General features: G+C 38.5%; 1 protein-coding gene across 7 annotated transcripts in view; it reads left to right on the plus strand.

Annotated features, from left to right (window-relative positions):
- Window positions 1–16791, plus strand: part of OPA1 (OPA1 mitochondrial dynamin like GTPase) — a 49984-nt gene extending 33193 nt beyond the window's left edge. For 4 of the 7 annotated variants that reach the window (XM_042878214.1, XM_042878219.1, XM_042878218.1 and 1 more), the window contains 2 exons: window positions 14305–14381; window positions 14880–16791. In XM_042878214.1, the coding sequence (XP_042734148.1) occupies window positions 14305–14369 (65 nt within the window). In that variant the 3' untranslated portion in view covers window positions 14370–14381; window positions 14880–16791. Of the gene's footprint in view, window positions 1–14304; window positions 14396–14879 lie in introns of all 7 variants that reach the window. The other 3 variants (XM_042878217.1, XM_042878216.1, XM_042878215.1) reach the window with 3 other exon arrangements.
- Window positions 16792–17326: the final 535 nt, after the last annotated feature.

The raw sequence follows: 17326 nt of genomic DNA on the forward strand, positions 1-17326 counted from the left end.
TCTACTTTCTGCAAGCTTTTATTGCTAAGTGGTTATAATTTTTATGGGCAAATGACAGTGCAGAGGGATTTCTTTGCCGTTCCCATGGTGACTAGAGTGCACGTCTGTGTTGCAGTTTTTTTATACTCCTGATACAAACTTTGAGAGCATAATGCATTGTACTCTCAGGTGGCTTTACGAGTAATTTCCTTGTTAGAGTATTCAGTGGTGATCAGAACCGTGGTTAAGGAAAGAAAATCCTCACTCCTGTGACACACATTTGTTAAGTTCTTGTACTTTAATTAGGAATGGAATGGAAATGGTCTCCTGTGTCATGAAGTTCGCTCTCCCTCTCTTGCAGGCAGCTGTGTTTATACAATCTAGCTCACTCATCTATCTTGAGCTCCGTCTTTAAATCAGTTAACATTTGGGGGCACTCTGTTCTTACTGAAAATCTGTTCCACTGTATTATTCTTCCAATGCTTACAAACTTGTCTTTTAATTTCCAGGGCAATGTCATTAATATGAGGCTAAGATCAGCTTCCTGATTGGAAACTATAATTACGAAAACTTCTTTAAAGACCTGAGGTTAAGATGCTTCCTTCTGATATGGCAACCCATCATACTTCCATCTGTCAGTCCTTTAACGTTGAACACTGGATGTGTTTTACTGTTTGTTCAAGATACTGGTTGATGGCAAACTGTTTCTAGCATGATGACTCAGTCTCATAATGAGAGCTTACACAAATCCCAGAACTTATTTGAGCAAGTTTTGTCTGTGGACTGGTGTTTCAGCCCTGTATTCTTAATGATTAATAGGGTTTTGGAAGTCTTGGGATGGGTGGATCCCAGTAATATCCCTGGCAGTGAGCAGGTATGGGTACTCAAGGAAAAGAATAAGAACAGGTTAAACATACAGCAGTACTTGTGAGATGCTGAAAGAGCAGACCAGACAATCTCGGTTCCAAGATTTCCTAATCCTGAGGTAATATCTTTGTGATTAATAGCCCTTCATGGGTTTCTTTCTCCTCCTGTGAATTTCTCTAATTGCTTTTTGAACTCTTATAAACTTTGGCATCTGCAACATCCTGTGGCAATTAGTTCCAGAGTTTAGCTACACACTGTGTGAAAAAGTACTTCCTTTTGTTTGTTTCTGAGCCACCTGCCAGTTTCATTTGGTTCTCCCTAGTTCTTGCACTGTGAAAAACATTCAGTAATCTTTCTCTATTCAGTTTTTGTGCTACTTATGACTTCATATGTGCTTATGCTACCAGCTTTTGCTCTTCTTTTTCCTGAATTGAAAAATCCTCATTTGTGTAGTTGCTCGTTGCAAGGACATTGTTTTATCATTTCAATCAGCCTTGGCACTCTTTTCCCTTTCTTAATTCCACTAAACCCCTTTTGAATTGAAAGAGCAGAACTGCACACAGTATTTGGGCTGTACCTGCATTTTGGACTTATGCAGTTGTGTTACAACTCTTTCTGGTTTTTAATCTGGTCTTTTACTAATAATTCCTCATAGTTCATTTCCTTTCTTGACTTCTGAGCAATGAGATGATGATTATGTTGGCTACCTGCTACAGCTCCATGTTCTTCTGTGAGAAATAGCAGCCAGCTCAGCATCCCTCAGCCTACTCATTTTCCTTGCTTTGTTTTAAAACACATCTGAGATTTGTTTTGTTTTTTTTTCTGAGGGTGTGGAAACAAGGAAACTTCTGTCTCTTATGCATCTGGTTGGGCACTTCAGGCATATTGAGCCATTGTAGGAGCCTGGTTTAATGTTGCTGTTCACAGCATCCCTCACAACTCTGGTGCAGTTCTCCACTGAAGTTGTCAGACAGCTGAAAATCACAGCCAGGTCTTAAACCACATGTTGGATGGCCTTATCAGCAACAAGACTTGCATTTGCTTTCCAGTTGTCAGATGCTTCTTGCTTGTGCACACTGCCGAAGGACAAAGCATTTTGATTTGAATTTATGTTACACACAACTTGGTGTTTTCCTGTATGCTTAGCTAAATCAGTATCTTAAACACATTGTGTGCTGGGTGGTTCAGTAAGAAACAAAATAGAGTAATATTTCAGTATTATAATCATCATATTTTATATTTGCTAGAATATGTTACATGGTTCTGTGATATTCTGTTCAACTTTTCCAAGGTGATTGACATTAAATACTCGAGCAGACTGCCACTGAGTGGTTTCGTATTTTAAATACATTTAAAACATATTTTTTTTCCTGCAGAACTTGTTAGAACTGTGAAACTGCTGGCATTTCCTGAGCTTCAGGGCCTTTTTGATGGCAATGCTAAGGACGGTTGATTACTTAACATAATTCTGTCTGACATCAGACCGTCACTGCTGGTTTGGAAGAGCTATATCCTTCTGCTTTTCAATAGTGGGCATATGTTTTCTTCAAGGGAAGAAAAAAGAACATAAATGTCAGAAAATTTGATTTCAAAATAAAGAGTGTCTTCTTTATTTATATATATATATATGTAGCTGTTTTATTCTTAACAGAAACAACAGGGTAGTAATTTTAGTTAAGTGTTCTGCAGTTCAGAGCAGAACTGACAAGGTGGATAAAACTTAACTTTCTGTAGACCATTTAACATGGCTGTTTTTGTTGCTGTTGAGCACCCTGTGAAGGGCTTCCCAGAACTACCCAGCTGTTTTCGGAATTCTGCTCTGCTGGACTCGCTTCTGTTCTGTTGAAGGCCAAAGGAAACTTCATTAGTGTGAACTCTGCACAGCAGCTAAGTTGCTTTACAACTTTCCAACGCAAGGTGGCAATGAGTGGTCTCTATAGGAGTGATGAAGTTGAGCATGGCAGCAGAGCTGGTGCCAAGCCTCCCATCTCTGGTTACCGTTTCTCTGTTCTTGATGCATGAACGTGGCGCACACAGCGGGCGTTTGTTCACGCAGTGGGCATTTGTTTCTTGGACGTTAGCCTTTTTCATCTGAGGGGAGGATACATTGGCCCAGCCTTTTTCCTTCTTGTTTTCTGCTCTCTGATGTTTTGTTTGCTTATTTACATATTTTACATAACATTTATAAGTACTGTCAGAGGTGGACATTTTTCTCAGATAATCCTCATTAGCAAATGCACGGCAAATTTTGTTCAGTAATGAAGCCTTCTGACTGTCACAATCTGAATGCTTCAACCATCTGGGAAAGTGAGTGGGACTTTCCAGTATTGTATCCTAAATATAAGCTGCAAATACGTGTCACAGTGGCATTTAACAATGCTAGATGGTGTGCATGTATACTGAATACCTACAGTGAATCCTAATGTCAGGCCATCAGCAGGAGCTTTGCTGTTTACTTCACTAAAGACAAAATATTTTACCAAGCCTAAGAAAATATGCATGCGCTATCTTGCCTTACTTCCTCTTCTTTATTCCTTTCAGACAGCTAAGGTATGAGTGTTATAAAGGCTTATAAAAGTTATTCGTGTGAAAATGTGATTTCTGCACAGGATAATCTCACAGAAGGCTAGTACATGGAAAGCATATTTCCTAGATCATCCAATATCCTATTTCCTCTCAAGCTTTAAAAAAAAAAAAAAAAAAAAAAAAAAACCTGAATTATGTATAAAGCCATGTGCATTTATGTGGGGAAAGTCACTGCAGAAAGCCTGGGGAAACTTGATCCTGAGTTTACTAGGTTTGAATGTGAAGGGGTCAGCCTGCAAGTTCATTTGTCAGTAACACTGACACCTGTACAGGTGTCCTGGGCTAGCTAAGACTTCGTTCTGCACAAAAGCCTTTTGAAACCTGTAGGTAGTGAGCCCTCACATGAAGAAAAGGCAGTTCTTAGCTTGGGGCCATTTGTTTGAATTCTATAATACATTTTTAACTTGTAAAATATAATAATTTGTGGAACTTAATTATTTTTAAGAGTAAAGCACATAACAAACTAAATCAGTGTTGTAGTAAAATACTTCTGAGTTAGATATCTAAAGCCACTGCTTCAATGTCAACACCTGAAGTTCTCAAGATACTTCTGCTGAATCCTTTATAGCTGAATATAAACCTTGCAGTTAGACCATGCTGCATTCTATTTTGCAAACTGTCTTTGAGTTCAAATGATTTAATATCATATGTGTATATAATCAACTTTAGTGCAGTTAGAAAGCTGGCACTTTGTCTGGTACTTCCATATGGAAGCTGATAACTCGGAATCTGGGATTTCTGCATTATATTTGGCAGAGTGGGCTCTGTGCCTGTTGGATTTAAATCAGTTTGCTCATACAAGTCATCATTTTCGTTCTACATTTATGCAAAGTTGAGGAAGTCTGCGAGTGGCACTTTGCAGACACTGCCCTGCTCTACGATTATGTGGCTTTTTTTCTTTGATTGCTGTTAGCTGCAGAACTAAATGCTGTGTGAAACTAATACTATATTGTGGTCATTACTGTAGTCTAATTAAATTTCAGTCTCTTGAGGTGACTGTCAACAGTATTTTGATTTTTTTCCTCTGTCCTACATGACAGTGTTGATTACATATGCCCTTGACTTGGCTTTGTCTTAGCTTTCTAACGCCTTTACTTCTGTTTTTTTTTTTTTGCTGTTATGAACTTTACATTTTTTAAAAGGTTAAAAGGTTTCATGGGGGGAAAAGCTCAGCTGTAGGAGAAAGGTTCTGCTCTAAATGGGCAGATCTCAGATAATTTCCCCTGGAAACCAAAGGGCAAAAGGCCAAAAAGCTGTTAGTAGTTCTTACGTCAGTGTTTGAGGTGGATGTTCAGAGGCAACATAGTTTTCAGTGTTTAAAAGAGAGGAAAAAAAGGTGTAATTTTGAAAATGCTGTCTGTAATGCACAGATGTCATTTGTACTGCAAAAGGAATTCTCAAAGAATGACATGGGGGAAAAAAGGCAGCGTTATTGGAAGCCCATATGGAGAAGTTGCTTTTAAGAATTTGTAGAATTATAGTAATTTTGTGCCCTCTTTTCTTCCATGGTGTGTAGCTGTTGCTTGGGAAGCTACTTAAAGAAAATGTGGTCACTTCATAGCTGTGAGATGTTTCATGTAAGTGGCAGCAGCCTTGTTCAGCTCCATTCAGCTGGTTGTGGCAGTGTGCCTGTGAGAAGCACGTAGTTCTGAGCTGACCCTGAGCTGACAGCAGTTTGCACAGGAGGTGCTGTGGCCTTTTATCCAGACAAAAACAGAGGGGCCATTTTTCCCTGGGAGTCATCAAATGCATTTCCAGCGTGTGCGAAGTAGTGGCTGGCTTCAGTCCCCTGCCGGCTGCTCCTCCTGGGATGCTCCATGACCTGCACCTTATCAGAGGCAGACTGTCACTTAGGAAACATTTATTTCTGCCTAAATCTTAATCAATTGAAGTGCTCATGTGAGCCATGTGCGTCAAATGAGTTCAAGCTTGTTCCGGTGCCAGCAGCATACAGGTGACAGCAGGACTGCCATGCTCCATTTGAGTCCTGTGTAGGACATGGGGCTCTGTGATGCATAGTCAGGAGTGGTGTGCTTGGACTTTGGTCAGTGTGGCCATCCATGTCTTCCGTTTCCCCTGCCTTTGAACGTAGCAAGCCAACTAAAATGCATCCTGTTATTTTTAGTAGATGTGTTTCAGTTCTTTTTTTCTTTGAGTTCTGGGGCAGCTGCATGAGACCAAAGAATTAAAACCAGAAGAATGTGTAGGATGGTCTCTGTCAAAATGCAGATAAGGTAGTTCCTGCTTTGTATCACAGCAGAAAGTGCTTTAAAAAGCTGCATCTTCTCAGAGAGGGAAATAATCCTCCAGGGAGAACATCCATCACTTGTAAGCCTCCTGTGATGGAGTGATGGTTTACTTTACTTAAGAATCCCAGATGACCAAGGTCTGTCTGCTGTGATTTCTTAAAGTTATTGATGAAGAGTTAGGCTCTGGTGTCCAGGTTCTAAAACAGATCCTTAAAAAGTTCAGCGCATTTGTCACTGACTAAGTGAAGCCTATCACTTAAAGCTGACATTGAAAAATAATGATAAACTGCTACATGAGTAATGACACATTTAATGCCTGCTGATCTAGACCTGTGCCTCAACCCATGCTTCTTGTACTTGAGGGTCATTCTCTTGTATGCCAAATTTAATTTTTTTTCCTAAAATGCCCTTAGTGATGCAAGGATCAAGACACGTAATTGGTTGATATTTTCTTTTTCATGCTGGCTGTTAGAGAGTAGCTATTAATCAAGTTGTAAGTACTTATTGTGGGGAGATTGTTATTTGTATAAGTGCAGAATTTTAAACTAAGCTCTGTAGGTGTGTGTTTGCTATGAGCATGTAACTGTAGAGTATAGCATTCACATCTCTGAATGCTAGGGAAATCAATGCAATAACTTTTCATGCTGTTGTACATTGTACTTTGCTTCTAACGTGTAAATCTATACAAATGCTCAAAGAAAAGGAAATATTTTCTGATAGTGATTGTGACAAAATAATAAAATAACTGAACAACCTGCTTTTCCCTTAAAGCTCACTTAAAGTTTCTGACTATCAAAACTGAAATTAGATGTTACTAGGATCTAAAAATTATCACATTTTCCCATATTTATTTATTAGAATTTCACATAAATATTCCTGATAGCATACTAGATCACTATCTAGCTAACTACTGGTTAATTTTATTTTGGGTGGAGAACCAACATATACCAGTTGTTCATGCTGTTAAAGTTTTATAGCTAAACTCAATGGTAACCTTCACGTAAGTAACTTAGTTCTATAAGTTATAGAGCTGTATGTGTCTTTCTGCACCAACTGGAAAAAAGCAAACTTTTTTACACTTTTTTACTGGATGAGTCATTGGGTGATATTTCTGATCTGCCTTTATTTTCTACTTTTTGCCATTTCCACCCCAAATAATGAGTGTCATTGGATTTGGATTCATTCAAAGTCGGAGTTTTATTTTGAAATGAAAACTCTAAGTCTGATTCAAGATGTGAGTCTGTTTTATGAGGTTTCTTTGTCATTCGGCTATTAAGTTCCTTCTAGCTGTCCACCAAGCAGCAAAACTAAATTCTGTTGAAAGATTGAGTTGTGAGTACTGTTTTAATTAAAAATCCAACATAGAGACAGGAGACTGGAAGGAACCCAAGTCTTACCTTGCTGTTGCAGACATCGTGCCTCTCATAAACTTGATTATTACCTTTATTAAGCTTCATTTTGTACACTAAGCTCATGTTAATGACAATACAGAAATGTATACTAGTCTGACCTTACATCATGCTTTGGAAATATTTAGTTTATGTTCTGTAGACAAGTGGGACTTGCATGTAATAACTTGTAGAAACACACAAAGTCAGAAGTCTACGTAGTTGTCACTTCTGCTTCGTCCACATACCTCAGTTTCATGTGTTCCTGCCCCTGCCAAGCACAGGAGGACTTCATGCTCACCAATCTGAAGAGCCCTGGGGATTGCTCCAAGAAACACAGTGAGCTTCTGTTCAGTTTGGCTGAGGCAGGGGAGGTGTGTTGCTGCTGCTGTTTCACTAAGCTGCAGAGGTCTCGCTTGTGGATCTGGGGCAGCTGTCGGTCAGGACACTGATTGATGAGTAACCCACAGTTTCATCAGCACGACGCACAATTTCTGTTTCTGATGCTTAAAGGTATTATTAGTAATGCTGCAGTAACGTGGCGATGCTCAGTACCTTGTAAAAATAGCTGAAGGGTCTTTAGATTAAGTTCTCTTTTGCTGCCATCTGGTTCCCTTTAGTCTGATCTTAGTGATCCTCTTTTCTACAGGTAGCTGATAGCTTTGTTCAGGTACAATAAGCAGGATGCAGTATTAATACTTGCAATGGGAGCAACTTCAGTGATGACAACTTCGATATTTGTTTTTTTCCCTTCTATAATGACCCAAGGCTAAGATTTTATTAGAGCAGACTAAATACCCAGTCTAGCCAATCTTTTCCTGCTCTAGCAGCTGCAAGAGGGGAAAGAACAATTTTCCCTCTGAATATCTTTGTAGAAAGCAGTTTCCCTTTTGTTTTCTCATGCTGATGACACACTGAAGGAGACTTTCAGCCAGGTCTGCTACAGATAGTCGTATCTGTGGAGCTGATGTTCTGACTGTCTCCTGAAGATCTTAATATTGGTACTGAAAGAGTATGTCTAGTGAATTCTCATGTTCTAGCTTTTAAAATGAGTATCTCTGAAAGAACATTGAAATGATTGGCTTAATTCATTTTATAATGAAAGCATCTCACCTGTGCACTCTTCAGTAGTTAGGATGTGTTCCTGTCCTCCTCCTTGACTCTGTGGGGCTGATAACTGGAGTACACTGATTGTAGATGTTGCACAGATTAAAATGCCTGTGGTCTCAGGATGGCAATGGGATTTAAGGCAAGCAGAAAAGTTGTCAGCATCTCTGAATATAAAGGTAGAGAGATTCCTGGGGGATTTAGAAACATATTTAGGAAGTTTTTGCATCTGAATTATCCCATTCCACTGGGGATAGTTTAAAACCGGAATGTATGGAAATAATTCAATTAAGCTTTCTGTAAATTCAACCATTGCAGCAGGTATAGGAAACATTGTCGTCATAAAGAAAAGCATTGATTCACACCTTCATTCAGTCTAACCACTTGTAACTGAAGGCTATGCTGGCTATTTTCTGCAGGTTTGCATTTTGAAAGTTGTGTATGTTTATTGATTGGTGGGCTTACTGTATGAGCTACTTACTATATAAATCCCATTGAAATTTCTCAAAGTTTTGCAGTGCTTTATCACACTAATGAGCTACTTGTTTAAGAATCATTTGTGTGATTCATCCTCCTGCTCAGCCTCTTTATAAAAAAAAGTAGATGCTGAAACTCCTGACAAACCAATATTTATAACAGTTTGACAGCAGGATGAGGAACAGTGTTTGTCTTTATAACAGCTTAAAGAAAAGGCCTTTCCAGCACCCAGCCATGCAGTTACAATCTTGACCTCTTTCTTATGCTGGGAACATACATACAGCAGACAAGCAGCACCTCCCGTGTGTTTTCTTGACCCTTTGACTGTCCATTCACTTCCCATCTGTTTTGCAGCCTTAAAGGAACAGAGGGGGCCCTCTACTTATAAATCTGTCTTTGCAGCTGATAAATGATGTTCTCTCTCTTTAAGGGCAGCCTGGGTGGCTTTGCCTTTTTTTTTTTTTTTTTTTCCCCCTCTTAAAATTTTAGCTTTCCCCTTGTCCTCATCCAGAGGAAAGCACAGTATGCGAACGAGAGGAAACCGGCAAAAAAATGTGATGGGAAGTTCCAAAGGATTTTGTAAACTTGAGCAGGACGTGACCCTGCAACGATGGGTGAATTATAGGAGCTGATAGGCTGCGGTTGTGAGACAAGAGAAAGCGTGTAGATGCAGGTCCTGTAGATGCAGGTCCTGTAGCAGGGTGGAAGTCTGCTTTCTGGGGCATTTTTAGAGTGGCTTTTAGTGCATTGCCTCTTACTGTTTTAACAAGTGTCACGTTTGCCTGGCCTTTAGAAAATTCAGGAATGCGGTGCGAAAAGCTGAACTTTGAGGAGGTTCTTTTTTCTAATTCTCCACCTGGCCGTGCACAGGGGGTTGAGAACACGTGTGGGATCTGTGACTTAGGTAGCCCTGAGCTGGAATTCAGCTTTCAGTAGGAAACTGTGGATCCGTGTTTCTAGTTCTTAATAGTTGCTTCTGGGCATTCTGGTGAAATCTGACTACAGGTCGGGCTTTCCTTCTTGCCAGAGGAAAGATGATGCATTCACAGCAGTGAATTCTAGATTTTTGCCTTTATGGTTAATTAACCATAACACAGAAGTAGCATAGCAAGCAGTAGCAATGTTCATAGGCAACAAAGGGATTAAGAAAGAAAGATTGGATTTTTTTTTTTTTTTTTAAACCAACAACAACTGACCTGTAACCAAAAGCCAAAGCATAACATCAAAGCCATGTAAAAGTAGTTGGAGGTAGAAGTCGCTTAGCTGTAGAACGGGAGGATTTACAGTGAGGCATTAGCAAATATTATCACGCTTTTTCATGCTATCATATGCTGCACTGAAATATAAAATGAAGATGGATCTCTGTCCGAAAAGTTTACTATTTTTCATTATGCTGCAACTGGAAATTGATGCCATATGGGCAAACTTGTAAACGGGGAACAGGGAAGCTTTTTGTTTTGCTTCATACGATAACATACTCACGCAGCTTCCTCCAAGCAGTAGTGCAGGGAGACATGATTTTTCTTTAAAAATTCTATGCTAAACCCATTTCTTATTTACATCTAGGTATGTGTGTTTTGAATATCTGAAAATTCATTTACCTTTAGAAGCATAATCAAGACCAGTCCTGTGGAGAGAGGTTGCATCTCTCATTAAACCAATTAATGCACTTGGAAACTATATTTTTTTTCTTGCTACTTAAAGCCTTGTTGGAATAAATTGGTAACATACTTTACTTTCATAATTTCTTTAATATTATTATAAGATTACTTGGCCTTCTCTTTAGAGCTTTGTTTGATAGATACACTATTTTAGCTGTTTCAGCTTGTGTTAGAAGTGATTTCCTGACCTCTGCACTGTTAATTGGTAGATAATCTCAGTTATAACAGGCTGCCATCAGTGACCTTGCAGTCCCTGTAAGAATGAATATTTGAAGAGGTTTTCTTCTTAGGAGCTTATAATATTATGAAAAGCAAACTCTGTCTGTGAGTGTGGGTTTTCTTGTGTTCACAGCATATCCAAATCCTAATTACAGACCAATTAGTCTGGGTTCAAGCCTTTCAGATCTAGTATCACAGGATTAATGAAAAGAAAATGAATGGCTAACAATATCGTTTCATATGGAGATAAGGATAGACTGAGCATGAATGAGGATCTCATGACATCCGAGGAAAGAATTTCCTCATTCTGTCAATGAAGTTTTATGGGATATGGTGAAAGGATTATGGGAATATTCATGACCAGATCAAGAGGCATAGGGAGTTGATGTATGAACCAGCTTATCTTTTAGGTAAACACAGAGTAAATGGGAAGTAGGACAGCCATTCATTGCCCCTAGGCCTGTGATTTTCATTGCTCTGAAGATGGAAACATGTTCAGTTACAGTTGATCTTTGTTGATGCCGTTTGACTTTTCGGATCACTTTTTTAACAGGTGGCAACTTCAGCTCTGCTTTGACATTGTCAAAGACATTGTGCTCTTTCTAGATGCTATGGGTAACAATAAGCAATAACACATATTTAAACTTGTGAAGCACCATATGGCAAGACAGTAGTTCCTTCCAGCCTACTGGAGTGTTGCGTAAAGGTACTGGGGTAATTGAGAATGACACAGAAATCATTTGGCAGCAACTGAATGCTTTTAATCCAAGGTTTACTTCTTCATGGAAAAAGTATCACAATACATGGAAGAAGCAATACATCACTTAGTCTGTCTTTTAACTTCCTTGCGCAGTGTTTGTGTCTGAAACCCAAGTGATATTCTGGGTTTGATGTGTTCATACTCCTGTAAATTGGAGCACGTTTTGTTTTCAGGAAGGCTTAAGCCAGTAATATTTTTATCAAGTTGTCAATGAAAATGATGCAAATTTGGGTATGCAGTTTCTCTATTTCACAGAGAAGTGAATTGCATTCAAAAGCTTCTTTAAATAGAGGCATTTGGCCTCACATGGTGCTGGTGAGCCTATTGACCACTATCCAGAACTGCAGACACTCCACTCTACTCTTCAGAAAACTGCCACAATTTATGTGTACTGATGTATTAAGGTGTGTACTGTCTCTGCATAACTCTGCTGTTCCCCTATTTTAAAAATTAGTAGATTAGCAATCTGTTTCTTGGTGCTGCTGCTAGGAGCACAATGCTAACTGCTGCTGCTGCTAGGAGTACAAGGCAGAGCACGAGGAACTGCTGCTATTTGGCAGTCACTGTAACTGCTCTTTCTTAAGAATAGCAAACATTTTTTTTCAGAGTGTTGAATTACCTCGAGACTTCATAATTATTACAGTTAAGCAATCATTTCAATTCTGTCCAAGTATAAAAACTAATAAAGTACCTGTAATATGGAGGCAGTTTTAGTGTGTCTGTTCCATGAACAAACACAGCTGATTCAGTGCATTTTGGTGGAATAAATATTTGGTATCCTGTTATTTTAATATGCCCTAATCAGAAAATTAAAATAGCTTTTGTTGGCACAAACCCTTTTTAAAGGTGATATAATTAGAGATTTTTGCTGATGCCATTAATTTTCAAGACTTTAATACGACATAAGCGAGCAGTTGAGTAGGGAAAATATTTGCATTTAATACTGCTAAATCTCTTTGCTTTCATAAAGCCGATGGCTTGATCAATGTAAAAAGCATATTTGGAAAGAAATGTATCAGTTTATATATATAGTAACTGCATACATATAGTATCAAAGCTATTAAGAGCACTAATCTAATGAGAGCTGATCTCCAGTTAGCACTGGGAACTGCTGCTCCGTTTTGGAGAGGGAGATGCAGGATTAATAACGTTCAAAATTGGGTTGACTCTATCCAAAGTCAAAGGATGCTTTTTTTTCATGCTAATTTTATAAGCAATGGCAGAGCATCCATTGTGAGCTGTGCTACGTAGCTGGCTAAGTAGTGTTGTTGGCTTTGTTGCAGAATAGGTTTACACACTGACATGTAAAAGAAGAATACCCACTTTTCTACTTTGAGAATAAAGCAATTCTTCAAATTAACTTCATAGGGATGCAGTGATCATGGGACTTTTATTTTTTCACTGTCAGCATTCGAAAGTTATGTTAGCTGAACTGAGTCAAGACTTTTTTCTAGTAAAAATCAGCTACTGCTGTTGCACAAATTCCAAACATACAGCTTTCACCCTCATATGTAACCTTCATTTAATACCAAAGCCAGCAGGTGCTCTGTGGTAGAAGATAAGAAGTGCTGGGGAAGGGGACACTGAAGTGCTGAGAGTGGAAGGGATTTGCCCTTCATAGCCTAAATACCGTACTTTAAAGGTGGTACAAGGCCTCTTCATTCCCTTGCAGGCTGTTTTCCTGCTTTTACTTCAAATTCCAATTAAAATTCTCCACTTCTACAATATCAGGGCTATGGGATTTTGTTGAGTTTTGCCATTATTACTCCTCTAAAATGGGTTCAGCATTATCTGTGGGATTGTGACTGGGTTACTAGATGAAACTTTCAGTTACCTTGGGTACGTTGCTATTGCATTCCTCTTTGAGGTCCTGTTGTTCCTGCTTCCCTCCCCTCCCCCCCCAATGTTTATGTATCCTGTTTTTAAGGATGCCAACTCTGTTTCCTTTCTGTTTTGCTATTACTTCAGCTCAGCAAAGCCCATTTACAACTATGGTATTGATAAAGAGAAGAAAACATTAATATATAATGAATATAGATTAATATATAAAGAATATATAAAAGGTTTATAAAAGGAAGAAAGAAAAACTCGAAACTTTTATCTCAATGAAACTTGCAGCTCTCATCCAGTAGTATTTGTGTTTTATGGAGGGGAAACATTTCTTACATGTTTCTTCTCTCTAACTTTTCTGTGTATCATAACACTTCCCACCACTTCCCTCGTGCTCTTGACCTGTGCTTTTATCATGGCTATGATCACACGCAGAAGAAGCTTCAGTGAGGACGTGGTGAGAGGGAAGCAGGAAAGCTTGCAGGCTTTCAATTCCTGTTAGGTTCTAAATCCTGCTCCATAAGCTGCTTAATAAATCAAATAGGTTATATGGTAACAAGTATCGAATGGGACTGGGAGAAGAGTTGGTGAGAATGCCTAAAACTGTATTTTTCCCAATCCCCATTGCCTTTTTACTACTGCTGTTTGAAATCGTGTTCTAGTAATGCTTTTGTAAAGAAAGAAGCCCCCAGCTGTATTGTTTTATATAAAATGAGGCTCTGCCCACATCCTTCTCGTTACTGCCCAAATGCAGGGAAGTGTAAGCCTTAAACATTCTTAATACTGTGCGTGCCTCCCTTGTGTAGAGGGGTGTTGAATGTTGATGTTTGCTTCCCTGAAATTCCACCTGATGGAAGGTCACTGGCTTTTAACTCTTCTTAGAATGATTAGTGGCGTTTGTGACACTTGCATAGGGAATTGTCCTTGTTCTCCACAGCATAGCGGGAGTAGGGCAGTTGTGCTGTGCATGACCACATGGAAGCCTCAGTTTTTTGAAATACAAGTATGGGATTTCTTTTCTACTGTAAGGTTGCTTTGGGAAATTATAGAATTATTAATAAAGTGTGATAATCGTGAATTGCGTTTGCAGCAGTTCTTCAAAGTGGACTCTTTCCTTTCTTCTGATGTGGAAGAATTGAAGTAGTTAGATGTTTTAATTGCCATCTCTTTAATTCCTCCAGAAAAAGTTCGGGAAATCCAGGAAAAACTTGAAGCCTTCATAGAAGCCCTCCATCAAGAAAAATAGGTTGTCAAGCAGGTAATGGTGTGCAGGTGATAAAAGAATTACTGCAATTTTTTCACAGTTCAGTATAAAATAATTATTCATGTCTCCTGGATGTATTTGCACACAGACTTTGTGAAAATTCCTTTTTATTTTGTTCCAATGCCTGGCAGCTGCTGCTGCTTGCTTCTAACGTGTAAAACTGTACTTTCATGTCTGCTTGTAGCATAAAAGCTGAAACTTAGTAGGAATACAATTAATGGCTAGTTGTTCAGATTTGGTTACTCTTGGTTCACTGTTTCTTTCTGTGTTAAGAGACAGTCTGTAACAAACTGGAATGAAAATTAAGGCAGAAATTTTCTTGCCTGTAAAGCATTTTGCAATCTTTTCTTTATAGGCATTATATATTGTAAATAAAAATCATATGCACTTAGATCACTCCTAAATTTCGTATCTCAGTGTTATTTCTTGAAAACAAAGGCCTAAGGGCTCTGATATATTTACATGATTTAAAAAATCTCCTCTTTATTTCAGCAGCAACTTAACACAGGAATGCAGACCTTTCGAGGATACCCTGCACAAAGAAGACTGAACAAAAATGCTTTCGTGTCCCATTCTGTATCTGACCTTTTGGGGAAGCATTGTGAAACATTAGAGAAAAAAGAAAATGTCTCCTGGGATTGAGAAACTCAATCAAAACCGGCCTGCTTTTTTTAATTTTTGAAGCTCCTTGTATGTGACAGAAGAGCCTGATTTGTGTCTTGATGAGACAGCCTGGGAGCTTGCCAGAGTTCTTCATTTAAGAGTTCTTTTTTCCTGATAGGAAAAAATGCTTTTGTTGTTGTCACCTGTCTTGTACAGTGGAGCTGGATCAGATTCATAAAGGGATTTTATCTGTTGTCGGTTTCTTGGCTGTAAATGCTCTTGAAAGTTTGACATAAAGATTTTGTATTTGTGTGTACATTAAAACACCCTTCAAAGTCATGCCATTTCTCAGTTATGCTCTGTTACTGAAACAGTCTCTGATCACTCTGGTACAGATTTTAAGCATGGTGTTGAGATATTGAGGGGAAATTGTGAATTTTGTTAAATTCAAAACTCTTGAGAGACTTTCAAGGAATTCCAGTGCTTTCAGGTGAAAGTGCAGACTGCTGTTCACTGACACCTTAAAAGGTTTGGCTCAGGAAATGATATCAATGGGGGCTTTTTTTTTTTTACCAGTTCCTTCCTAATTGTTGTTCCTTGGAATCATGGCCGATTACATTTCATTTCTGCCATTGCACAGACTGGTTTCCTTTCTAAATCTTCCCTTTTCAGTAGGCACAAAGTAAACTGATTGTGTAAAATAGAGAAAGGTAGCCTTTACAATTCCAATGAGTCCAACCTTTTCAAGTTAAAAAGCAAAAATATAATTACTTTCATGTTTCTAACAGCTGCTGTAAGACCAAAATCGCTTTGATACAAATGCTGCGCACAAAGTCCCTCCATAACCACGTGGTATCTGTAATGCAATACAGTCAAAATAAAAACTAAGTACAGTCATTCTTCTCCTGCATTTTAGTCACTTCTGACAAATGTAAGTGTGATATAGGCTCTGTATCATAGGTGCCTGGTGATTAATCACTCTATTTTTCTGCCCACACTTTGCAACAGATGATCTGGATACACTTCTGAATAGATCTGTGGAAGAAGGCATTAGGCTTTACACAGTTTGTTTTGGAGTTGTCTCATTATGAAGGTTGAAAAATTGGTGTAGGTTTATTTTCCTTTTTGGAAAAGGCAATTGATTTCTGACCTCCTGGCAATTAGAAGAGAGGAGCCTGACTCTGTCATAACAGTTACTGTGCCTGTTTGCTCACAGTGAAAACAATAGAAATTTAGGTAAGGTGTTCTCGGATATTCAGATAATTAAGTACTTAGGCTATTGTATGAAAACATAGAGGTGTTCATAAAAAGTTGAGAAGTTAAATACTGCAAGGTCTCTTACTGCTTGGGGATTCTTTTTGTTGTTGTTTAAAACTGCTTTTCTGTAAATGAGTTTTTAAGAATGAAAAAATGAGAAAAGGCTTCTATGATCATCATTCTCTGACAATAACTTTAGAGATGTATATTTGCAGTTCTGAAAGAAGATTCCATAGGCTGTACAGCAACTGAAATAAGTCTGTACTTGCATTAAATTCCTCTTTGTATTAAACAAAAAAAAAATACACAAAACTTTTGCATTTACGTCAAGAGATCACTGTCAGAAAATTCTGTGTAATGTAAATGTTGCAAAATATTACATCCAGTGGTCCAGTATTCATCTCTCAGTGTGATGTTCCTGTAGTTCTAGTTCCAACCTCTGTGCTGCTCATCTAAGACTTAGCATGATGTATTCCATGGAAACTAGGTATTTATTGAGTAAAAATGTAACTGAAGGAAAAATAAAATGTGGATTTTGAACACAGTGCTATTGTACCTAAGAGTCATTTGGGCTTTCTTTTTCTCATTTGTTAAACTGTGAAGAAGTATATTGTTATGGTACTAAAACATCTGAAGTCAGAAGCGTTGCATTAGCGCCGAGTTAGTGATAATTATATGAAGTGTTTTATTTCAGTGCATGAAGTAATGATTACCACTGAGAAATGTTGAAGTAAGGGGTCTGCGAGTTTGACCCAGAACCCCGTGAGTCATTTAAAACTCTCCATTCTTGGTGCAATTTGGTCCTGCAGATGTTCCCAGGGTATTTTTGTCACTGAATGCTGCCATATGAACTCAATCAGTAATGATCTCTCCATATTTTTGCAGAGTGACAGCAGAAATTTTCTTTGAGACGTGTTTCTGGTTTTTTGAGATGCCATAGGAAACATCCCAGTCGTGCTTCCTGTTGTGGAAGGGATGTACATTGATGAAGATTACAGAAAACAGCAGGTAATAAATTTGCCCTCCCGTATTTACCTTTTGTTTCTACTTCCTTTGAGTGCAGCTTGTTTGAGAACTTC

Source organism: Lagopus leucura, unplaced genomic scaffold (assembly GCF_019238085.1).
Source record: "Lagopus leucura isolate 7727_CA_CO unplaced genomic scaffold, USGS_WTPT01 Super-Scaffold_100021, whole genome shotgun sequence".
NCBI lineage: Eukaryota > Metazoa > Chordata > Aves > Galliformes > Phasianidae > Lagopus > Lagopus leucura.